The sequence below is a fragment of the Lonchura striata genome, chromosome 1, assembly GCF_046129695.1.
Source record: "Lonchura striata isolate bLonStr1 chromosome 1, bLonStr1.mat, whole genome shotgun sequence".
Taxonomy (NCBI): Eukaryota; Metazoa; Chordata; class Aves; order Passeriformes; family Estrildidae; genus Lonchura; species Lonchura striata.
The window spans coordinates 65,526,097-65,551,742 of record NC_134603.1 but is presented as its reverse complement, the minus strand read 5'-3'; the positions used below and the strand labels follow the sequence as shown (position 1 = coordinate 65,551,742).

Sequence of the window (25,646 nt, the reverse complement as noted above, 5' to 3'; positions counted from 1 at the left end):
TCACTGCTGGGCTTCCTCCTCCAGCATCAGCAAACCGCAGCAGCAGGTGTGGTCTGAGGAGCAAGGGAGCCTCCTGAGGAGCTTGCACTGAGCTGAAGCTGGAGCAGCATTAGGGCCCAGGACAGCTGGGAGGCTCAGGTGGTGAGCAGGACACGTCCAGCCATTTCCTATGTGCTTCTTCATAGGCCTGAGTGAATGAGCCACGTCAGAGCTCTTGGCGTGGGCTGGTTTTGTTAGTTAGTTTGTTTGCAGGTTTGGACTTCTTTTGTTAAATATGAACAGAGGTTAGGGTTATTCAGGGAGAATGCCCTGTCCCTTTTTTACCAAAACTATCCTCTTGCTCGGACACAAGAACATTTTCCCTGCCTCGCTGCCACACTCGGAGACTTCTCCCATCCCTTTGTATTAGGCTCCCTCTGTGCTCCATAGCATGTCTGCACCGAGAGTGCAAAGAAAGCCAACAGCTTTCTAGGATACTTTTCAACAAAAATGACTACTTTTTTAGCAAAACTTGCTAACTTACTACTACTACTTACTAGTTTAATTTATTTTAAAAATAAAAACATCCTGAGGAAAGTTTTCCTTTAAAAAGCAAACCGACCAATAGTAAAGGAGTTAAAGCAATTGACTTCAAAGCAATTAGAATTCCAAAAGCTTGATAGGTGACACCTGTGGCTGGACTATTATGGAATAAGTTTATAGCTGTTTAGAAAGGGCAAGCAAGAGTAAAATAATTAGTTTGGTATGTCAATTAATAATTTTTAAATATATCTATATATGTTGTTTTTAGTCTGACAGGACACAAGATAAACCTAGAAGTCTCTACTTATTAAGGAAAATAAAAGAAGCAGCCTGGAACACACAAGAGGCCTGCTACAGGTCATCTAACAAGAAGCATTAGGTAGAGAGTTTTAATTTATTTTCTAAAAAACAACATAACTAATTAGCTGAAGACTTTGGTAGCCTTCTCCCTTCCCAACACAAAGCAATGAAACAGGCAAGTAACTCAAGAGCTTCTTGGGGTATGATGGGAATGATTTTCTGCAAAGTTAAAGGGAAGAGGGAGGTTCAGAGGATAGGTAGCTCTCTGAAGAAACAGTATTAAATGCACGCACACGCACACACACACACACACACACGCTCTGCCAGTGCGGAGGAAGTATAGCAGGAGAGCAACTTGGCTCTGCTAGAAGCTATGAAACAGCCTGAGACTTGAGAAGAATAGAAAAATAGGACATAGGGGAAGCTATTCAGGAGAGGCATGACAGAAGAGTATGAATTTGAGGGTAAAATCAAAGGCCAAAGACAAAGAACAGGCCCAGAAAACAGCAACATCACGAGGAAAGTATGTAAATTAATACATTAGCAAGGCAATAGAGACCACTACTCAGTGTGAATGGAGCAATGCATTCTACTTTGCACTGAAAAGATCATGGTTAGGAGTGGATGGGCGGAAGAATAACACCCAGGAAAAAGGTAAAAGAGCCAAGATGATACCAGAAGAAAAAAAGCCATAGGGTACTCTGGTAAGGTAGAAAATGCCTGAAAGCTTGTTTAACTGATTAGACCTGAGGAAATGTACCCAGATTGCTCATCAGTCTATGGGAGAACATGACAGAATGACCAGAAATTTTTGTTGAGCTCTTGGAGAAAAAATGGCACTTGGTAATGGAAAACAGAAGAGCAAAATGGTCCTTAAAAAATTACTTCAATGTCCAGTGATAACAGAGCAAGTGGTCAAGTGGTTTCAAGTGCAACTCCTAGAAAGGCACTGGAACAAATGATCTAATTATATGTGAACATGAAGTAAGTAAAGATGTTATAAGGAACCAACATCTCCAATTCATTAATAAAACCCACATCAAATCAATCTAGTTTTTAATGCATTGCCATACCAGAATATAAAATCTGACAAAGGCTTGTGGGCATGATTTGGGGATCTTTTTGTGATCCCCTCTCCATCGTTTTGGGTTTGAACTGGGCTTTTTTTCTCACATCCAACTAGGTTTGGAAAGGATAAAAAAACTGGCCAGTGAGTGAAAGAGAGGAACCTCGGGGGACTTTGGTAATACAGGAGCTTAATAATGTGCCATGAAATTAGATCTCTTTAAATGTTTCTCTTTATTTGTATATATTACAGTCACTGCTTTGTGTGTCTGGCTGTCCAGATTACTTGTGTTGGCTCCCCACCATGACACAGGTGCTGCAAAGTATTTCTTCAACAGCACAGTAGGAATAAGGCTCACAAGGAAACCTGGGGTTCACAAATGCCAGATGAATGTAAATACCCATTTCTGTGTGCACATGAAAGCATACTGCAGTGGCATCCAGATCTGTTTTAAAAATAATTATGTGCATTAGTCATGGGGTTGAGCAAGGAAAGGTTTCATAAAGGCAGAGTTGTCAGCCTCCATCCACACACAGCTGAGTGTGGGGCGGTGCGGGCAGAGATCTAAGATGTGAAACTGGCTGATAATCACCTTACACCACTCAGCAAGAAATATTAGGCTGTGAAAACCATACAATATATGTGAATTATCACCCCACATGGAGCGGGGTGGTCTCTGGGGGCAGGGGCACATCATGTCAGCCCCTGGGGCAGGGGGTGGTAAAGAGATTTTCAGTGCTGCAGTTGCCTGAGGATGGCCGTGTAGGCCTAGGGAAGTTCTGGTGAGAGGCATGAGTCTGAGAGATTTCCGGGATCCACAGGGGAAACTTAGTGGGTGGCTGCAGGCTTTTCCTTGTGAGGGAATGTGGGCAGCTTCCCAGCCATGGCATCAGGCTGGGCAGGCATGGCATGAGGAGCAGCTGACCTGAGCAGGGGTCTTGCCAGGAAGTTGCGGACTGTGGTTCAGAAATCTGGGTACCTGAAAGCTACCAAGACAGAACAAATCATTGGTTAGATTCTTTTCCTCCTTGCATTACCTTGGCTCAATACACATCATCTAAATAAACCAAACAACTGACAACCACTGGCCACTGAAAAAACCCAACAAACTAACCTCAACTTTCCAATTGTTCCAATCCAAATAATTAAGGGAAAAGTAACCAACCTTTTCAACAAAACCTCTAAATTTTCCCCTTTTCCTTTAGCAACCTCCTACAACACATGAACATAACTAGTGGCTGCATTGCAGACACCATCTGTTCCAGCACAACAGAAACTCACCCACTTCTACCCACTCAGCATGACCAGAATTTAGCAGTGCATGCTGCATGTGCAGGGGAGGCACATGTGTTGTGAGTGGTGGAGGAGAGCAAACTAGGATAAGGAACCACTGCTAGAGGATGAGCAGAGGGCAGCTCTGCAATGAATCCTTCTTTTTGAGAGGATAGCGAGTTGGCCACACTTGAGTAGGGTGAGAAAAATTCATCCTGGGATAAACAAATGTTTCACCATCTGTAAACTGCCTAGTACTGACGCAGCCATCCAAACCTACTGCTTCCTTGCCACCAGCAACCCCATCATTTTTAGTGTGAAAATCTTTCAGTACTGTGCTCCACCAAGTATTTTCCCCAGGTAGAGGCAGCCCATGGAATATGGGTAAATCATTCTGGTAGTCAGCCTGGCAATTCTAGCATCAGCCCTGGCATGGGCAGAAGACTACAACTTGGCCCTCAAATCTCTTCCCTCATCCAATAGTTTTGTTCTGTGGCCATGAGATTCTGCACCTAACCTTGGGGGAAATACAAATTACTGCATCTCACATGACTGTAAAACAAATTTGCTTGGCAACAGGACACAGTGCCTTGTCTGTGGGGAGCTATCATAAATGTATCCTCTTCTGCTGAACTTCAGCTCCTGCTACATCCTCCCATTGTCCCCAACAGGGAATGCATGAAATCTACCAAGACCTTTTTCTGCAAGAATTTTAAACAATTAGCAACATTCCATGAAGGAGTAATTTCTGTGAAGCAACAGGAACACAGTGAGAACGGAGCCCTTTGCAGAAAGGGCTCTGCACTGTGGGCTTCCTTTGAGGGCATGTTGCCAGTACTGTACTTCCAGTTTCTATGACTTTATGTTCTCTTGCTTGCTATACTTGGATAATCCAGGTTCCATTCCCTTTGCACTTGGATGCTTTGGTAATTCCATCAGTTCACACAGCTAAACTTCTGCTCTTCAAATATCTCCTGAAGTTACATCTGCCTCATTTCTGTAATTGAGCAGTTATTAAAGAAGTTATTTTCTCCTACATTTAACTCTTGTGTCACACCTCTGTTTCCATACCAACACTTGGTTGACTCTGCATGTATAAACAGTTCTCTCTCTCCTCTGAACTAACCTGAAAGCTCATTGGAAGTGGGATTGCATTTGATAGTTATTTGCTCACCATGAAGTACCCTAACTGCATCAGATTATGAACTTGAATCATAATTGGCTTGATTAAGGCAAAAGGCATGATATGTAAACCAGTGCTTGAACATACACTGAATGTAATCACTGCTACATAAAGTATTTTATTTTCTCTATTCTCTGCCATCTAAATTCCCTGAAATACCAGGAAATCACTTTCCTAAGTCATTACCCTTAAAATAATCCTCAATCTACATAACCTTGTAATGACAGAAGAGCAAACAGTTTACGCAGATGGCAATAAAGCAAGCAAGATTCAGTGTCACTTGAAGTAGTAAATTATGCATGTATTACAAGAATCTACAAAAGCAAAATCCTATGCATATATATAATAAAAGCAGCTTATATACAGATTTTTTCAATAGTTTGAATAATTTTTACTTCAGTACAAAAACTACTGTAGCATGCTAGAAAAAACCCACTCCTTATTCATACATATTCACATTACCTATATGGCCAGCTTCATTTTAGACTGACCCTTTTTAATGCTTTTTATGGCTGAGATGTCAAACTGAATATATGTGTTCTCTGTCCATTTTTGGAGCTACTTTTGTTCTTCACTTAAATGTTCTGTTTTCTCTTTCTATATATGTGCTCACATATCTCTCTCTCAGTATATATATATATACACCTTGATAAAGATATAATAGTTGAAAGTAATGCCATTTAAACAAATCTTTAAGACTTCTGTAAGAGCACTTGCCAAGATGGAGCTTCTTAGTTACACAGCTGAGGAGTTTTAAGCCAGGCCAGTTCTGAGCAGTTGCTGCTGTAGAGGGTGAAGTTGAATAACAGAGGCCAAATAGGAAAAAACCAGCATGACCTGCATCAGGCCATGAGAGAACAGATGACTTTGGAAGGGAGCTCAGACTGGATGTGGCACTTCTTGCCACAGGGACTGAAGATGGGAGGGCCTGTTTCCTTTAGTAAAAATCCAAGGCGAATGGGGAGGATGAAGAAGCATAGGAAGCTCCTTGTAAATGGTTATCCTCCAGTCTGCAGCAGGTCTAGTAACACTTGGGTTCTGTAGGTTTCCTGCATAGTATCTAGGCTATGTTCAGTCCTAACTTTCCTTCAGCTGGAAGTTCTACTTCTCCTCAGCTCCTGCTTTTCTTACCAAAGTAGGGGAGATATCCACTGTGTAAGAAAGAATTCTTACAGAGGTGGCAGTTTCCCAGCTGAGTGCCTGAGACAGCTTGAGACATTTGCTCATGTGCTGACATCTCATCTGATAGGGCAGGCAGAGTTACTGAGGTAGCAGAGATGCAATATCACAGGAATGAGAGCTCTCCTTGTGGAGGACAAAACAACCTCCTCTATTCAAAATGCAAGTGTCCTCAGCTGTACAATGTGGGGAAGTTTTCTTGTAATAGAATTTTTAAAAATAAAAAAGCCCAAAACAAATCAAAACCCCAAAACAAAACAAAAAAATCACAAAACAAATGAAAAATCAACCCAGCAACACAGATGAAAATAACAAAGCCATTACTCCTAAAAAAAAAAAAAAAAAATTAAAAAATTAACACTCACAAGCAGTCAGGAGACAGCAACAAGTAACTTTGTAGGCAAAAAGTATTTCAGTTTTTGGCATGTTACCTGAATGCTGGAGTCACTGTATCCTTTTAGGCTAAGTATTGCACATAAGCAAATTGGCCCCATTTGAAGCAGCAAACTTATGCTAATTTGGAATATGTATAATTGAATGCAAAGCTAAAGAGCTACACTACATTTCCATGACATTTGTATGACCATGCATGAGCAGAGTTACCCAGATCAGAGCTGAGGACTCTAATGCTCAAAAAGGACAAAGCACTTAGCAAGGAGTAACATTCAGTATTTAGATGAGGATTAATCAAGTCTAAAAGAAAAGGGCACTTGGACTGACACAGAAAGCTCTGAAGGCCAAAATTACGCTTAAACAGGAACAAACCCATTAGCAATAAGCATTATTATCGAGCTACATCTAAGTATACAGTGAGGATTTTCACACACCTTTCCATCCTCTTATTGCCATCTGACACCCCAGTTCACACCATCATTTGTGCCAGTGCAACCTGCCTGTCCTTGAGCAATTAACCCTTGGGCTTGAGAGACAGCTAGTGCTGAGGAAACATTTTCCTATCAATCTTTTAAACTGCAGCTGATGCACAGATGAACTAAAAGGCTCCTGTTATAAATGACGCTGCATCTTTTGTGGGTGGGTGCTAAACTCAATGAAACAGAAGTAAATCAGAACACCTTTGCTTAAAAACAGAGTGTTGCAGTTATTTGAGCTCCCCAGTAGCAGTGTCAGGCCACAAAAAGGTACATGCACACAGAGGAGTCTGGCCTTTTATCATGCTCCAGTAGAATATTGGTGCCCTTATTCCTGAAGATGGACCTAGGAATCTAAACTGGCTCTGAACCCAGAGACCAGCAGCAATGACCCCAGTCACCCCAAATGATTTTCAGTTACTCTCACAGGGTTCATTTAAACAAATTGTGAACTTTGAATGTTACCACTCAAAATGAAGAAACAAGTTTTCTTAGCAGATTGGCTTTTCCACATGCCACCTTTGCATATTTAGTTTTTAGTACATGAAACCCAGATTAATTATATTATACTAGGATTGAAAAAGAAAAAAAAAAAAAAAAAACAACCTTAATCCCAAATGGACATGAAATCAAGTACTGAGTTTTATTATACTAGTTCAAATATTTTACTTTGAGTACTACAAGGAAGATAAGCTAAACTGAGTCACTGCTTGAAAATGTTCATAACACTGAACTAAGGCATGAAAAAGCTAGACATGAAAATAACATATATATTGGAGAATGCCATTTGACATTTATATTCCCAATTGTTACAAATTCAAGCAAGACTGCTAAAAGGGAGGTTCTCTTGCTTGTGACTACTTGCTAGCAGTCTTTTTGAGTTACATAAGGGCACTTCATACTCCTGGCTCCCCTGTGGAGCACCTCACTCCTCTGTGGGGTAGCCAGTACCATATGGACTTTAAAGTGTGTATGGAGGAATGGAACACCTTCATGACCAAAAATCACATGTAACACTCAGCAAGTTAAAGCCCTCTTCTCCCCTCTAAGCAATCAGCTGTGATACAGCTACAAGCTTGGAGTTTACTTCTGTCTTACCTCCTCCAAAAGGTCCTCTTCTTGCACTCTATCGTGTTATCAAGCTGTAAAGATACCAGCACATCTTACCATAAACTGCTTCATTTAGATTTCCAGCAAACCTTCATCTTGAATATCTCTGTGTACCTATAAGAGATTCCAATGTGCACACATATCCCATGTCTGAGCTGTCCAGACAGGTGGTTTTGGCCTTGTGCTTCCTCTCACTGACATTTTGTTGAATTCACAACTTCATCATGAAGGGTTATTGGCCTCAAGCTTGAAAAGACTAATCAGTAGGCAGAGCCACACCTTGTAAACAGCAAAAAGTGCTGGCTAACAACCATCCCAGTTCTTAATGAAATCCCAAACATATTTTCAGGTCAATGCTCTATCCATCTGTTAGTGTTTCATTCAATGTGTTCTCTATTTTGAAACTTATGAATTTGCATTTTAATATGCATGTAAACAGAAATAATTCAAGAACAGCATCACGGGTCTCTGATTTGTTGTGAAAACATGATAACCACCGTGGGGCAACAGACGGTGTAGAAGATTACTCAGATGTGCCTGGTGAGTACCCTGAGAACATGTGAAATCCCAAAAGGAAGGACAGGCTGCAGATTTCATATACACAGGAGCAAAAAAGAAAATCTGCACTTGAGCAAAAAAGAAAATCTGCATTCAAATGGCCATGTGACCTTGCCTGACATGACTGTAAAGGTTTAGTCACCTAATTAATCAAGACTATCCTCTTTCATAAAACTTGTTGCAAGTGAAATATTCCTAAGAGTTTGTGACTTTTTTTTTGCTGTGATATATAGACCAGACACCTCCCATACATGCTTGATTGCTCAGATAAAATTCAAGCTGGATCCATGAGTGATTTCTTAGATGATTCCTTTCTCACCAAAAAGGCCAGTAACTTTTCAATGTAATTCTTATTTGCTTTTTGAAAAAGCCACATTAAAACCATGTAGCTAAAAAATGCTTTATTTCACCATTATTTCACTGTTAGCCATAGAACCAATATGCATAAAATGGTGGCTATATTTTTGTTCAAAACAGTTCTAAACCCCAAGAAAGCTCTACTGAAAACATTAACCAACCTTTTATTGCTATAAAAATAAAAATCATACATTCAAGAGGTCTCTACACTTTTAAACAATAAATTAAACTTTGTAATAGCAACATCAATTTACATTTCAAATTATTTAAAAGAAAAGTACAGTGTAGGGTACAAAATAATCTCTTTCCTTACCTTCCAAATACATCAAAAACATTCTTTTATTCCTTTAATGCACTGGCACCTAAGATCTTAGAAGAAACTATACAGTGCTACATGAAAAGAAAAAAAAAAATTTAAAACCTCCAGCTAGAGTCCCTAAATGGATATTATCTTCCAAGATTTTGCTGACAAAACTCTCTGGCAAAAATGCTAAGTGAACTTATATGAAAATAGAAGCTTAGTGACTAGAATAGTGAAATTTTCTTCAAAATTTGCAAAAAAACTCAAACAACTTTGGCTCTTCCAACTGTTGTGCAATTTATTCCAGTACTATAAACACGTTTCCATATAAGTTGTAATCAAGGTGAGGTTTAACCAGTGCATCATTTGTGAGAATAAATGGCAGGCAGATTTTTAAAACTTTTATAGGGCTGTCCCCATTATGTACCTTATATTTCTTTATTAAGGTTACACAATGAAGTGTGAAAACCTAAATAAATTATGTTTAGTGCTCACTGCTCAGGTTCCTGGAATGTCAGCACTGATACTCATCTTTTATTTTGCAAAACCTGGATTAGAAACAGATTTACATTTGAGCACATACACTAATTCCCCACCTAATTTCTACTAATTCACTCCTTCTAAACCTAAGACACTAATTCAGTTCCTGCTGAACCCCAAGTTTTCAATCATGCATGCAAAGCTCTGAATTAGAAGAGCACTGATCAGGACTAATCCAAGTGCTGCCACACTCACCTGCTGCTTCACTGAAGCAAATGAAGCCCACTGCAATTAACACTGCTGGGCTGAGCTTTTTGGTCTTTTTTGGGAATGGAGCGTTTTGATATCCTTGAAAACCCATACAGATACACCTGATTTCACTTTCAACTAGACTGCTTAGGTTACATAATACAAGTACAACTACACTAAGATAGATCAATATAGGCTGTGGATTTACTGTGCAGGATATTTCAGTCCCTTTCCCAAAGGAAGGCAGCCCTTTTTCCTTACTGCCTGAATCAGGATTGCAACCAACCATGTGCAAGAAAGTTGACAAATAATGAGCTATTTGGCCTGATGATGCACTTTCTGTGCTTCAGTGGCCATATACTGCACACTAGCTGAGAGCAAATTTGCTTTATGACTAGGTAAGCTGCAACCACAACTGAGAAGGCACTTCTAGCAGCTAACCTTTGCATCTCATAAGAAAAACTAATCTTTTTTTTTCCTTTTAAGAGGTCTGTTTTGTACAGAATTTGGTAAATAGTCATTACTTACTTGAAGATTTAGATTTTAGATTTTTGTTTTATTTTAAAGCTTAAATTCTATCTTGGTACAAGACTACTTCCTGATGCTTGGGAGAGCAAGCTCCAAAGACTATTTACAAAATGTTTTAATCTGCAAAAGGCTGATAGAAATATGATGCTACTCTGGCTTAAGTTGGTAACTGGCATTAGGTAAGGGGTTTAATAGCCCTAACAAAGCATCTTATTCCTCTTAAGCATGCAGAGCAACCTCAACAGTTATCCAGCCAAATGCAGGTTTAATTTATGTCTCAGAAAAATACATCAAATGAAAACAGACAATATAGTTTTCAAGAAGAAAATATTTAAGAGGTTTTTTTAATGTTACTGAAGGGCACAAACCAGTAGATGAGGAAAATGTTCCACTTAAAATTATTTTCCCGGTGGGATTGACAAAAATTAAATCCCATGGCCAACAGTACAGTTCTTTACTAAAGAAATTGTTCCAAGAGGAATGATGTGTTTAAAACACAAAAGTGTTTTTAAGGAAAAAGAGTAAAAAAAAAAATCATCTTTTCCACCCCTACTTTATCTGTTAAAAGCATTTTCATGTTCACAATGTTTGATTTCTTTTCTTTTTATATTTAAGTTAAACCCAGGTCTTATTTGCCACGAGGAAATGATTTCTTACATGTTTTTTCATATATCTTTATGATTTCTACCACTGTTTAGAAAAGAGATCAGTTTAAGACTGGTCTGAATACCACACTGCCCCTTTAGCAGAAAAAAAACCATCCTTTCTTAAGCAACAGTGACACCACTTTTGCCTGTCTGAGACAAAGCCAGCTTCCAACTTGTAGGAAACCTCAAAGTGATTTCAAGAAACAAAATCATGTAAGTCAAGTAAATAGAAGTTAAACAGTTAACAGTAAACTTAAGTGTTTCACTAATGTCTATTAAAATAAACACTTTAATATTTTAAATACAACTTTAATTAAAGGTTAACCTGCAGCTAAACCCAAAATAAAGCACAAAATAAGACTACTATTATCCAAGTAGTTTGCAAGCAAATGTTTCCTCTTGAGATGAATTTGTCTTAAAAAAAAAAGGATACAAATATTTCCTGGTCTCTTACAGTCTTTATAATTTGTTTTTTCCTATAATATTATTGATATTCAACATTTGCTCTTTATATGAGTAGTAAGAATGCTACTCTCACAAAGTTAATCTGAGCTGAAAAATGGTTAAATCCATTGATATTATGTGGTACTTCTTTTATCAAAACATTGTTTTATATAATAATTAATCATTCACTTGGCATTTGAACAAAATATTTAATGAAAACTTTACCTTCTAGATAGCTTCAGTTAAGAAAGGTTTTTAACCAAGTAGACTAGTTGCAGGTTACTAATCAAAATACAAACATTTCCCAGCACATGTTTTCTTGAAAGGCTGAAAGAATCAAATAAACTTGCACTTAAATGCTTCATTTCAGGATAGAAAAATAAAGCCATTACAAGTGAAATAACTATGTTTAAATTATAATTGACTGAATATTAACCATGTGAATCTATTTTTAACATTTATGCATTTAGTCTGACAAAAGAATACTGTCTACAGGGAAGAGCTTTTTTCTAAAAGGTATCATACTAGACTTGTAATAAAGCCAATGTGAAGGTCATTATATAGTTCAGAACTAGAGTTCTTTTAAAATACATATATATTTAACCAAGTACTTCATAGTAGGAAATATGAGGGGAAAAATAACAGTTTAAAAACTGAGTGCATATGAAGACTTATTGCTGAATTTGTGGGTACATTCTGACTGGATATAATTTGGTATCAACACCTAAAACACAGGATAATTAAAAGCAAACCCCTAGATTAATTTTTTTTTTTTTTTTTTTTTTTTTTTTTTTTGTGAAACACCACCACTATTCAACGTTTGGTTGTATTTTAATGACTTGTATTTCATACATCTGGTTACACAAAAGGCATTCATGGTTTAGGGCACTGTTTTTCTTATTTTTAACAAATAGCGAGATGGTCCCTTTTTACTTCTGTCTCAGAAGTGTTAACCTGCGAGATTTCTGAAGACATGCTGAATAGGCAGTTTAGTTACTTCCACATCAAAATAAAGCCACTAAGTTTAAATTTGTTTAATTCTGTAGAAATAAATGTTAGTATATTTCACAGTGATGAAAACGTCAAGGGTTTTATTGCCCCTCTTCATCCACCACCACACCAGACATTTTGAATACTTATTTTCACGACCATACCAGCACAGGAGAAATCAAGGATAAAATGTTTATGAAGGTTATACAGAATCTTTTCTTCACAGCACTTTCTACCATTTGCCAACTGCTTGACAATTAAAAACTTCATGCTCATGAGTTTTAACTCCCACCAAAATCCACCCAAACCAATCAATTAAATCTATATCTTTGTGATTTCTTAATTTTTGTGAAAACAAAAGCTGGTGGTAAGATGTTTTCATAATTATGCTTTCATTGCAAGATCAGATCTAAAGCATACTTCATTCAGTGCAAAGTCATCACACACTAACAGAGAGAAGACAAACCCCTTCAGTTCTCCCCTATGCACCCTACAGGTACATGTGCAAAACTCAGCAAGACTGAAATAAAGATGGACACAATATACAATATGCTTGTGTAGTTAATATTTCCTCTAAGGTATTAAAAAAAATGAACAAAAAACTTATAGATATTACTATTTATATAGGTTTGAGTATTCTCTCTGTGGCAAGCAATTTCACACAAGTTATAAAAATCCAAGATGGTAGTCACCAGTGGTATTACCAAACCCATCCAAGTTTACCAAAACAAGAGCAGCATTTGTTGTCACAATATGACAGTCATCCTTTAAATGCACACGTACTAACACAAGACAAGCCTAACCATGTATCTTGAGACTGAAGTTATACAAAAAATACATTTACAGTGCTTTGGTAAGTACATATTAAACATGAAGAAACATAAATAGCAATTAGATTATAGGAATAACCTTGATCACAAAGAAACTTCGAGTTCTTCCATGAAAGACACAGATGTCACAAAGATGCTCTAAATATTTTCTTACAATTTATTTTCTTGCCTTTTTTCACTTCTTGACAAACTATTAAATGCAAGTCATGCCATCTGCAAGGGATGACTCTGAGACCTGGGCACAGGAAAACTTAGGGGGGAAAAAAAGGTATGTTTTAACAGACAGGCACACAGTAACAAAGCTTCCCAAGTAATATGTGGATGTCCATTATCATTTTACATTTGGATTCACAGATTGATTGAGCTACCTGATACAATTTAGCAAGATAAGAGTGAACCAGTCTTTTGTTTTTTAACCTATGCCCAATCAAGCAAGATGACAATGATCCAAAATATTACAGAAAACTCCAGTCGACGGCAACTTTGGAATGCACTATGTAAACATGAGCACACACCTATTCACCATTCAACCTAACAAAGAAGGTTTCCATGTTGCCAACTACTCTGCACATCTCAATTAAAACTCTTTTGATCAATGAATAGTAAACAGGTATCTTCAGCTATAGCTAAAAATGTAATCTTGGAGAGAGGACCAAACGTGCAAAAGACAAGTAAGTCAGCAATTTAGCTCATCCTACATACACTTCCTAGTTACCTCCTGGGGGAAAAAAACACAGTCTTCCAGTAACATGAGAGATGCATATTGTACAGCTGTGATAGTTTCTATAATGAAACTCCAGTTATAAATGATAATATCCATAATACAAACCATAATTCTAAAATATATCTGAATATGTGTGTGCATATATACCTCTCTGAAAAAAAATTATCTCATTTTCTCTTTTATACATATAAACATCTGACTAATATGCCCCATAAAATTTTTTCCCTATTTAGCACTAATTTTTTAAATAACAGAGTTTTAAACAGTCCCTTAGAATACTTTTTAAACACTATTAAAAATTAATAACTATCTCAGGGTAATCAAAAAGCACACACAAAATAATTTAACATTATACAAATGTGGTTATACTGTTCAGAAAGTCCAATTCTCCCATCTGAAATGAAATAGAGACCAGTGTACCTTAGGGTGAATTATTCATCAATGTACAAATTCATTCTCTCTTTCCATGTAAATCTTCAGGTGAATTTAACTGTGTTTCTGTATAAGAAACTGTAAATCTGGAGAACTCTTGCAAAAGGGAGTCATGTTTCGCTGGATGAAAACACTTTGCTGGAGGGCAGCAAGTCAACATTTTATCATCATCTGAACACTAGCAACACCTGTGCCCTTGTAAGCTTCACACCTTGAAATAGCAGCAACATATGATGGGTTCAGTAGTAATTTTTCTTCCAGTATTGGATTAGACTACTTTGCATATACAGTAAGTCAAAAGTCTAGTACTTGTGTGCAACATTAATCCACATTTATATCTGAGAACTCATAAATACACATGGAAACAAACGTGACAGAGGAAAACCTAATTTTAAGTTAAAGTGTTTTCAGTCCACATATAGAAACAGCAGTGAAAAGTATAAAGGAGATGGATAACAGAAACAGAAGAAAAGGGGTGCAATAACTAAAACTGTAAAAAGTAGGTCACTGTCAAAAGGGCAAGTTGCAACTAAAATTCATCAACAGAAGATGTAGACTGTACCATCTGCATAAATGCCTAAATGCAGCATTATTTTCACATCACATACAGTAGATGTGATTTCTAAGCAGCATATTATAACAGCTGGCATACTCACTAATAAATTTACGGTAACTGAATACTAAATTTCTCCAGCTCATTGTACAGTAGTTATGCATTAGCCTTTAAAGCTCTTTGTCAGCCTTTTAGTCAAGATTACAGTTCCATGGATATTTAGTATCCTAATAAGGAAGTTACAAATACTTACCTTCAATTAACTTTCATATGATACAAATATACCTTCTTAAGATTAATCATTTCAATAATAGTTTTCCTTTTGTTATTTTAAAGGAAACACAAGGAACTTTATAACTTCCAAAGTAAAGGGTGTTTTAAGGCAGTAAAAGATATGTGTTAAGGTTTCCATGATTGTTTATGGTTGTCTATGTGAATAAAGCATATTACACACAATTGCTGTCATATATTTATGTATGTGACTTTGTTATACTGTACATGATTTAGCAATCTTCTTGCAAAATTTAAAGTGCCACAGTTCAAATGTGCTCATCTGTCTTTTCACGGGCTTCTAATCCATTCTAGTTGCTTTCAGAAAGAAGCCCTTGCTTTACTTAAAGAGCAGGTTTTTTAGGCAAAAAAAAAATCATCCTTCACTGCTGTGCTAACTGGAATCCAGTGGTCGAACCAATCCTTCTTTGTAAACACGAAGAATAGCTTCACAAACAAATTTGTATTGACTCTGTGGAAGAAAGAAAACACAAAAACATTTACAGATGTTCAGTTAAACTGCTGATTAGACAGTATTATTGAACAGGACTAACAGTCCCACAGCTTCCTTTTTTTCCTGAGCAATGACAGGATAGGAGCTACAAGGATGGGAGGAGAAAATCCTACTCTTCTGTCTGTGTTCACAGTAAACAAAGCTGACATTTACTCTTCCTTGAAGGACAAGCATTAAAAAAATCACACACCAAGGAAAATATAGTTCCCCAAACTAAAATAATATGTGCTTAATTTTCAGGGAAAAGGGATTATTTGTAAAAACTACGCATGACTTCGGACTAAATTTAACTTGATATTTACCTTCTTTATACATCTCATCTATTTTGGGGGGTTTTGGTAGTTATCTGATTATTATGAGTATTCAGAGCTTGTCAATCCTGCAGTTACATATTAATGGACACATTTAAAGTTGACATATAGGATCTATAGGTGCAACTACCTAACTGAAACCCTTATGTTTTTTTCCCAAACCACCTACAGTACTGCAGAAGGAGTCACTTTATTTTCAATTTTTGATCTGACCACATATCTCCTTTTGTAACAGAAGGGGATCAAAACCTTTAAAATTAATATTTTTGAAGATCAGCAGCCACATAAATTCTTCTCCCACCCAATATTTTGATCTCATTTAGATCTTAAAGTCTTCACAAATTAGAGTTTCTTTTCTGCATTATACTATTACAAAGATTAGCTCTTCCAAGTCCTTGTAATGTAACTATTTGTTAAAAACAATTAGCCTGTAAGCTTCTTCCTAAAAAGTGATACAAGGAGACATTATCAATAGGACTAGTGCAAAACTAAAAATCCAGGTAGTGTGAATAAATTTTTATGACTAACACAATCCTGAGAACATAAGAGGATTGAAAGTTAAAAAAATTTGCAAAGATCAAAGCATCCTCACTTCTTCTGCTAAAGTACTATCGTCAAAACCCCCAAATGAACCCTTTTCTCCAAAGTTCCATGTCATGTATTCAGAGAAGCAAAGCTTCACATATTTCATATCCCTTTTTTTAATCTTTGAAATGTTCTCCCAGCTGCCCTTGTATTGTCAGCTCCCATCAACTCTTCTGAAGTATCTGGAAACATTCTCCTACCATCTCCTGAAGGGTAGGGCTAAAAGATAACATTTGGACTGTGAAGTACCTTAGGTTGCCTTTATATACCAGCAGTTAGGAATGTTACTCTTGTCCATAACATAACACAATACATTTTCTTTTAGGTACAGAAAAACATAAAGGAAAACAGGAAGGTGGAAATGAGTTTTCTGCATCTTGATTTTCCTGGCTTTTCTTTCAGCCTTTCTTTCAATTACTCCCACATTCAATATCACTTTGTTCTTATTTCTTAATTACCTTGACTTGTCTCTTCACTGTTATTATCATTTCCATATTTCTACTGCCTGAACAAGCCAGGTGTGGCATTTAGCTCTGTTCAATATTTCTGTTAACTTGTGTGATCAAGTGACTGAACAAATAAAAGGATGAGCACTTCACCATTGCTTCCTCTGACTCAATCTCTGACTACTTGTTTTCTTTGCTCTTATCTGTTGCATGTATTCTTACTGCTCACTCAGCTGGTAGCTACGTCTATTATGTACATCCCAAGCACTGTACTCTGCATTGCTTAGATACCTAATTTCTCTTTATTGGTTAATCTTGTTAATCTTTCTTTTTTTTAATGAAAGGCCAGTTACACCAACTTTGTTATAGCTTCATCATTTTGGTAAAGCTTTTTTTGCTGCTCCTGGTAACAAAATTACTGTTTTTTGAGAAGCTACAGCTTCCAATTGATTAACAACAGACCGTAAACTGACCAAGTAATAGCTCTGATCAGTCCATTCTTTTTGAGCATGACCTGACACAACACCTATCTGGCAAATCAAACCACCTTAGAACTGGAGCACACACACAATCCTCACCGGGCAGCTCAACATGCTTTAGGCAAGGTTTATTTTACAACTGAATAATCTCTAACAGCTTCTTCCAGAGACCCTAACTGGGATCTCAAATATGAGCAGTGAGGCTAGCTGGAATGCAGGCATGGGAATGGGATAGAGCACCCAGGACAGACTGAAATACTAACATGCAGCTCTCTGGTATTCTGTTTTCTCACAGTTGAGTGCTTGCTCCTGTGTCTCATTTCAGCACAGTATGCCAATTTTGCTCAGTGGCTGTTCACAACAGTACCTGCCTTCTTCAGAAATAACAAACTAATTTAGTTTCACAGTATTGCTCCTACAGATTCTCCCTCTCCTGATTGTGCTGACAGCGAACTGTGTAACCCAGCAAGCAAGGTAAAGAATCCTATTTTAGATATTCGTTTTCCACACCAGGAGTCTGACTGTAGCTGTATTTATTACTCTTCCCTGTATTCTTCAGTTATGTCAAAGCGTGGATTGAAAGGACAATTCTGGCTGATTTCTGTTGTAACAAAAGGGATTCAGTCTTCTGGCAAGATGAAGTTTACTTCAGGTTTTTACATCTGATTCTCAAAAAAGAAGACCACTTCTAGGATGTTGAAACTTGAACTTATTTAGGTAATTTTAGAAACTCAAGGGTATAGACAGGTGAAACTCCAGACGTTAACACTCAGCTTCTTTAAACTTGAAACAAGTATTCTTCATCTTGTGACCACCTTTGTCACCAGCTCAGCTTCCACTTCAGCAAGGAACAGGCAGAGCACCCTTCAAACCACTCCGTTCAACCACACAGTCCTGACCCTCTTCCAGAGGGGGCACTCCTGCTGCAATGTCCCAGCAACATGCATGGACAAGCTCTGTTCACTGAGCACTCTAATGGTACACAGGCAGCTGCAGATCCTGACACTTTTGTGCCCTTTGATGATCCAAGATTTCCCCCACATCTAGTCATAATGCTAATTCCTGCAGTAATTATCTGTTAATGACTTGAATTTGTCTTTTTAAGTTATCTTTTTTTTGTGATCAAATGGATTTGATTTCAATGCATTTCAGGCATTTTATTTGTAGGATGAGACAGAAATGCCCGATTTAGTTGTTGGCTTTCCATGTCTAAACCGCCTTACTTTCATTTCTTATAGGGCATTTATCTCTCCAAGATAACCCACACTCAGAATTCTTGTCATCCAGCCTCTCCTAAAGAAAGAGCAAATCTCTCATCCTTCATCCATCTCTAATGTTAAGATGTTCATTTCCAAAGCTGACAAAAAATGGCTCTCACTAACTCATGTTGTCTCACTTTCATCTTACAATTGCCATCTACTTTCATGTTTCTGTTACTGGTGCTACACAGCTTGCCCTTAGTTTTTTTCCAACTGGGTAGAGACAAAATTTAAAAAAAATCTATATGTTCTCATAGAATTTCTACTCTAAAGTGGCCTTTTGAAAAGCTACTTCCTTCTTTTCAAACCAGACCACAAACACTTTGATTTTGCCTTCAACTTTATAATTTCCTATGGTGTTCTGTACTAGAATAAAAAGCAAAAAATTACTCTAGCTTATTGTGGAGAATTTAGACAAAGGACCAGGAACAGATGATCAGTACAAGTCTGACTTTGGGTATTCTAACTACATACAATACATTATATATGTATTATATAAATCAATTATCTTTTCATGGCAAGATAAGAAATATTCTAACAGTAGAAAAATACATACCTCATTAGCAAAGCAGCCTTTGCCACCATGCTACATTATCCTAAATTTATGAAGTTTGATATATAATGGCAACTGAAGATTCATACTACTAGATCCTTTATAAAAATTTTGGACCTGTTTTATTACTTGACAAGTGCAGTAGATATACAGAAAATAATGCTTCCTCTCCATCACTTACTGATGTCTGCACCATCATAGCTCTCTGGTCTCTCATTTTCCGTACAATATCCAGCGGATAAACAGGTTGGTTCCTTTCAATTAAGCACATGGCTGTTTCCATAGTGACCAACACACCAGTGCGACCGATTCCCGCGCTGTGAAACACAACAGGAAAATAGTCTATAAAATTAGGTTTTTGCAATACACCAAATTCATACCACAGTATTAATAGTGGGACAGCCTTGGAAATTACAGGAAGACCCTAGTAAAATTCAAAGAGAGTGGGAAGTTTATTTTTAACAGCAACGTCAGTAATATTTTATGGCAATTACTAAAAAGAAAATATTTTAAAATATAAATAAAACTAAAACCTTACTTAAAGTAGATGCATTTTTAAGCAATGAAACTGCTCAAACTGTACAGGTTTGGTATTTTTGTCTTAAAAAAGGTAAGATCTAATCGAGTGCTTTTATGACACACACTCCTGAAGAGCATGAAAAGAATTTTAGCAGTACCATTCAAAATGAGATTACAACAGTGGTAAAGGATAAAAATGAGAAAACAAACTAAATTGCAGATTATCAGATCTGTGATAATTATGTGACTAAGCCATTTCACCAAAAGGTTGCAGGAGAAAGGGAGACAAAGTAAACTCATCCTTTGGATATAACATCAATGTTTCCATCATCAGCAGTAAATACTCGTATTGCACAGTTTAACATTTTCATCCCATTCAAGGATCTATAATCAGAGTTTTAAAACACAAGTACCTGCAGTGAACAAGAACTGGCTCATTCTTTACTCTCTTTGGTCTCATACAGGTCACAAACTCCAAGAAGTCCATGGAGTCATCAGGAACGCCATGATCAGGCCAAGCTACATACTGGAGATGGGTGACGGTGTGCTGTTGTTCTGTCTAAAATACAGTAAAGTTTTTAAAAAATGGCCAGCTATATGACTCCTGTATTAATGTTTACTTAGATACAAGTAATATTCTTCACACCAAGTGTTTTCTGCAGACACAATAAGAGGTAGATGGTGTAGAAAACATTTGTGATTTTAAAATTCGGTGTGAAGTATGGACACAATTCATGGAAAGAATTCATAAGGCATAACATTTTCTAAATAAATGAGGTATCAAGTTTAACTTCTGTGATGTAAACATTTTAATTATTTTGATTTACTGACTGTTGACCTATTATACTTTGACATCATTGATTCACCTGAGGTAAAATGCTGTAAGACATAAGCATAACAGTACTACATAATAGTTTAGAACTGGTTGGAAGAAACAACTGCGAACAGCAGAACTACTGAGAACAATACCAATGTAACAGGGATTCTGGGCTATGTAAGCTATTGTAAATATGTCTGTGCACAATTACAGATTCAGGTATAATAAAGTTGCCTGTACCACTTGCTAAATCTGGTTTCTGTTAGAAAAATATATACATATTCATTCATACCTATATGCTTATTGTACATATATGAATGACATCTGTATGATCCACAGGAGAATACTTTTCTGTATGGAAGTAATATAATTACTTAAAAGATTCTGTTGTACAAAGAGTTATTTTTTTGAATTATAGGTAAAAACCCTGCAGTTTTACAGAAGTTCTTTCAGTTTAGCTTTTGCAAACTTTGATTATGAAATCACTCAATCATCTCTGCATTCAGATTGAGCTGAACTGATATGTTACAGATGTAACTAATGGTTAGGGTGGGAAGGAAGAGACCTAAGATGCGCATGAGCTCTGAAGCATCATGCAGTGAAGATGTCAATCCTTACAAACTGAGACAAGTCTTCATGTTCCTTTATTCCTTCCACATATTTTGCAATAGTTAAGCTGTTACCTGTGTTTAATTGATGTTCATTATCAGACTTAATATTTGGCACCCTTTTGAAATTATGACTGGATTAGTCTATAAAAGCTAGCCTTTCCCTAGTGGTCCACACAGGAATGTTTTTGTGATGCTTTTCTGACTTTAAAAGGTTTTTCCCCTTTCCTCTTCTGCTCACAACTGCTGAAATATAGGACCAGTTTTAAATGTCTTCAGCTGCTTGTTTCCTTCTCCCATTTGAAGATGCTCCACTCCCAGGAAACAGGCTAGTAGGACACAAAAGATTGAATAAGTACTACCGATGTACAAAGCAGAGTCTTAGAGAATACATTTATTCCAGTCAAAGCAATTGCAGAAATTTACAATTGCCCACAGGGCCAAGAAGAAAAATGACACAGCTCATACTTTGTTTCTTAAAAGCAAAGCCTGAGCAATCAACAATTAAAAGGTACAGAAAAAGGCCTACACAGACAACATAATTTAACATTAATGACCAAGCTCACTGTAATACCAATTACATTGGGATCTACCATCCATGTCATCAAAAGATGCACAATGACCAGGATCTCTGCATGAAAAAGCATGCATGGCTTTTGCTACTCAGCTCTAGTGAGTAAAAGTTGACCTTGATCAAATGATTACCATTCATATTTTTATGAAATGCCACAGATTAAAAAAATACAAAAATATGTCTATAAAATGTCATTAAAAAGTCCTCCTTTAAAAATCTGCACTTGCTTAATCAGAGCCTCTTCAAAAGGGAAATGAGATAAAGCAGCAATTACATGTAATAGTTTGAACTGATTCTCTTAAATCAGAGATGTTTGAATTACAGCATCCTGGTGAAACAAAGACTTGATTAATTTGAAAATTATCCAAGACGGAGCATCCAGTTGCTTTCCATGTGCTTCAAGAACTTATAACTATACAACATGGATAAGTGCCAGTGGCACACCTGAGAAACACTGACAGTGATCTGTAGAAGCAAAAAGTCATTTTACAAGCTTAGAACAAAGGGAAGAGCTGACTTAATTTTTACTTATCAGAACTTCAGGCTCAAAGAGAGTGAGCTGCATTTAGTTAAATAGTTTACAGGTACAAAAAGTACATTACATAAGACTTACTCAGAGTGAGAATACACAAAGAACATGAACTTAGTCCTCACTAAGCTGCTGCTTCTGGTATAAGCACCTTCAATTTCTGTTTTGTGCCCTAATCATCCTTAGAGATCTATATTGTTAATTATTCCAGGTATGCTCAAGCCTCAGTGTAGCCTTTCAACTATTTGTGCTTTAACATGATCAGTTTTGATTCTTTTGTTGAGCTCTTCTGACATGATTCAAAATGCTGAAACTTAACTATTCTGCCACTTGCTTTCCAAAATAAGTATTTTAAACCACTTTGTTTTATTAGCAATTTAAACCAAATGTAAACAGTAAATATTTGTTTTTGTTAGAATTAGTTTTTCCATGTCTAAGTTTTTATCTCTCATGCAGAAAATGTCAAAGCAGTACTCTGATGAAGTCCAGATTTTTATAGCTGTTTTTAGTAGCTTTTTGGCTTTTTTTAAAACATTATCTTCAAGTCTAGTGAAAGTCAGTTTTTAAATACAGAAAATGTCAGCCAAACAACACCCCACATGGAAATAACTTACATTAAAAGGCCATCACAGTTACTGAAATCTAGCACTTCCACATGAAAAAAATGCTAGAATTGTAGTTACTGGTTCCACAGTTAGCCCTACAGTACATGTTCTGTTAGCAATACTTATTTTTAAATACTATTCCTCTCAGATCTTGCTCCTTTTATACAAGCCTGATAATGGAAAATAAGAGCTAACTTCTCATATTCAAGTTATTAACCAAATCACTATTCTCTGCAACTCAAGTTTAAATCTTCTCCACAATTTTTTCTTTTAGCCCTCAGGTTTTCAATGGCAGTCACCCTAATGACTGATAAAAGTATAATTTTTCTTCATAAAAATCTGGCTTTATTAGTCCTGTTTCATGAGCCTTAGAGAAAGTGAGACAGCAACAGCTGCTTATGGCTTGGTTGCTATTTTTGCTTAACTTGACCTTGTATACCTTGCTGTTCCAAAATTATTTAATGGGTTTTTTTTCACATGTACTGATTTTAATGGAATTAATGTCTTTGGTATTTCTCCAAATCAGTTTAAAAATTACGGATTCAAAAAAATTAATCCAAACAACAGACCTTCAGTGACACTTCAGGATTAATTTGCCCGGTTTATTGCTGGCTCTTTGGCCAACATTTAGCTTCTTCATGGCATTGATCCACATTTACTTAGGAGCTACAGAGGTGTAAAACATCATGTTAGTCTTACATCTCTACAGAGGTGTAAAACATCACCAGCTCTTTGTTATTGTGCTTCTTCGCTGTCCTTGTCCTGTGTACTTGTCCCTACCCCTCCTGGGCAAATTCAAGATATCTAACTGCAGACGCAGTTGAGCTTCTGCAGTTAGATCCCTTCATTGTGGTTGAGCTAATATCCTAGATTTTGCTCAGAAGCAAAATCTGATCTTTTCCAGTGAGTCTGTCACTGGGGCTGAAACTCCTGACAAAGAACAGGGCTGTCACAGGTAGTGCTTCAAATGGCTGCTCTAACAGTTGCAATACGGCTGTACTGGCAAGACCTTCAGCCACAAAAGTATCCAATCTTCATCCTTCTGCAGTTTGCAGTCTTGCTTATTATAATCACATCAAAAGGCAAACTTCCTTGTTTCATTCTCCTTAAATGATAGACTCTCCCTGATTAATAAAAGATTTGTGTGCTCTTCAGAAAATCAACACACACAACTTAGAATCATAATAGCCATATAGAAAGTAGGAAATTTAAATTTGAAATGTCAACCTTAATTCTTACTTATGTTGAAACCAAATGATTTTGCATTTCAATGTTTCAGTTAATGTCCCTTTTTCCAGAAGTTATAACATAGTCTTCAACAATGAGACCAAAAAGTATCACAAAGTAGACCTACATTAACCCTGAAATGTTTTTTTTATCTTCTAAGCAGGAAAAGGTGTGCTCTTTGCCAGTGAGCTTCACAAACATACCATGAAAGCTGAGTCTGAACAACCAGAGTTAAAGCCCAGTTTCTAAAGAGTATACGCTGGCAAGTGGCATTTGTCATTTCTTGTACAACTGTTCAAACATTATTATGCTCCTGTACACAATTGCCATAACACTTCTCACTTACTTTTGTTATTTGGCTCTTTATATTTCAAAACCAGTAATATTTAATGCCTAATCATACACTGAGGCATTTATCTTAGGGGAAACAACAAAATTTGTTTCAGGCTTCTTACACTATTTTGTCAAAGATCCTAAAGAAAGACTTATGTCAATTTACAAAATAGTGCACTGTGTGATGGGCTCTGAACTCTCACTACATTATTTCTTTCCTTTGGTCTGTTTGTTCTGGTCTCCAGAGTGCTCTGAACCTTTTTCTAAAAAATAAAAACCTCAACCAACCCCCAAAACCTTGAAATTTAGTGCTAGAGCATAGGTTTCAATCTTGGTCTTGAAAAGAAAAGGCAGAAAATGAAACCTTTCTTCATTCTATGAGATTTAGAAAGGTTACAAATAATTTGAGTGAAAAGGACTAAAATTTTGGGTACATATAGTTTCAAAAACATGAGGCTAATTCTTCTGTGCTGACATGCAGGTTTATCACTTACAGAGAAATTGGTCAAAATACAGAAACAATTATCATGCTGCTCCATGACTGGGCAGTTTCTCATATCTAGAAACAGAAGTACTGTAAACTGTCTTAACTGAAAAACATTTAAGTACTTAAATCTGACATCTCACATGTTTATGACTGCAAAGGAAAACTTAATCCCATTAAAGCAAATTTGGATGCACTGTCAAGTGAGAGAATGTCAGGTTATAAATGTATGAGACTAAAGGATTGGTCATCTTGCTGTAAAAACATTGATTAAATATTATATTTTAAAACAGATATTGCCTTTTCTTTGCTTACTACTTACTATTACTATTAGCAGTTCTGGTAATGGTAAAACCTACTTAACTATACAGAAGTTTAAAAGACTGACTAAAAATGAGCCTTTAGTCAGCAGTGATTTCTTACACATCTTATGATAGCATAGATCCTTAATCTTTTTAGAAAATACCTATGGCCATGGAATTTTGGAAAAAAGGGAGGAAAGGAAGAAGGGAAATGTATAAGAAATGCAGGTCAACTTAGAAACAAAAATCAAACTTCAGCTCCTACAATTCAGGTTGTAGAAAGTCCAGATGTGACCTGAACACGTATTTCACAACACAGGATAATATGCTGTGTTTTGCCTCCTCTTTCTTTTCTAATTCCCTAGACATTAGCATGAAAATATTAGGAGTTATAGACTTTAAGTATTTTTCATAAATTGAACACATTTAAATTGAGATACATATGAACTTTTTTCTTTTTTAAAATCTGACTAAAGACAATGAAAAGGAACTGGTGAGAGTCTGCATCTTCTCTCAAAATAATTTTATTATTCTTCACTTCTTATTAGCTGTTCTAGCTGCATGTGCTATTAATCAAGTGACCCATATTTCATCATTGGAAGAACAGAGTTACTTAGGAAAAAATAACTCTCGTTAT

At 36.6% G+C, this 25,646-nt stretch overlaps 1 protein-coding gene across 1 annotated transcript in view; it reads right to left on the bottom strand.

The window, feature by feature from the left end:
• Positions 1-13,019: 13,019 nt before the first annotated feature.
• The window catches only part of PTPN3 (protein tyrosine phosphatase non-receptor type 3), a 115,907-nt gene continuing 103,280 nt past the window's right edge, over positions 13,020-25,646 (bottom strand). Inside the window, exons 25-27 of the mRNA XM_021528763.3 lie at positions 19,944-20,089; positions 19,193-19,328; positions 13,020-15,336 (exon numbers count right to left, since the gene is read on the bottom strand). Coding sequence (XP_021384438.1) covers positions 15,259-15,336; positions 19,193-19,328; positions 19,944-20,089 — 360 coding nt within the window. The 3' untranslated portion in view covers positions 13,020-15,258. The remainder of the gene's footprint in view (positions 15,337-19,192; positions 19,329-19,943; positions 20,090-25,646) is intronic.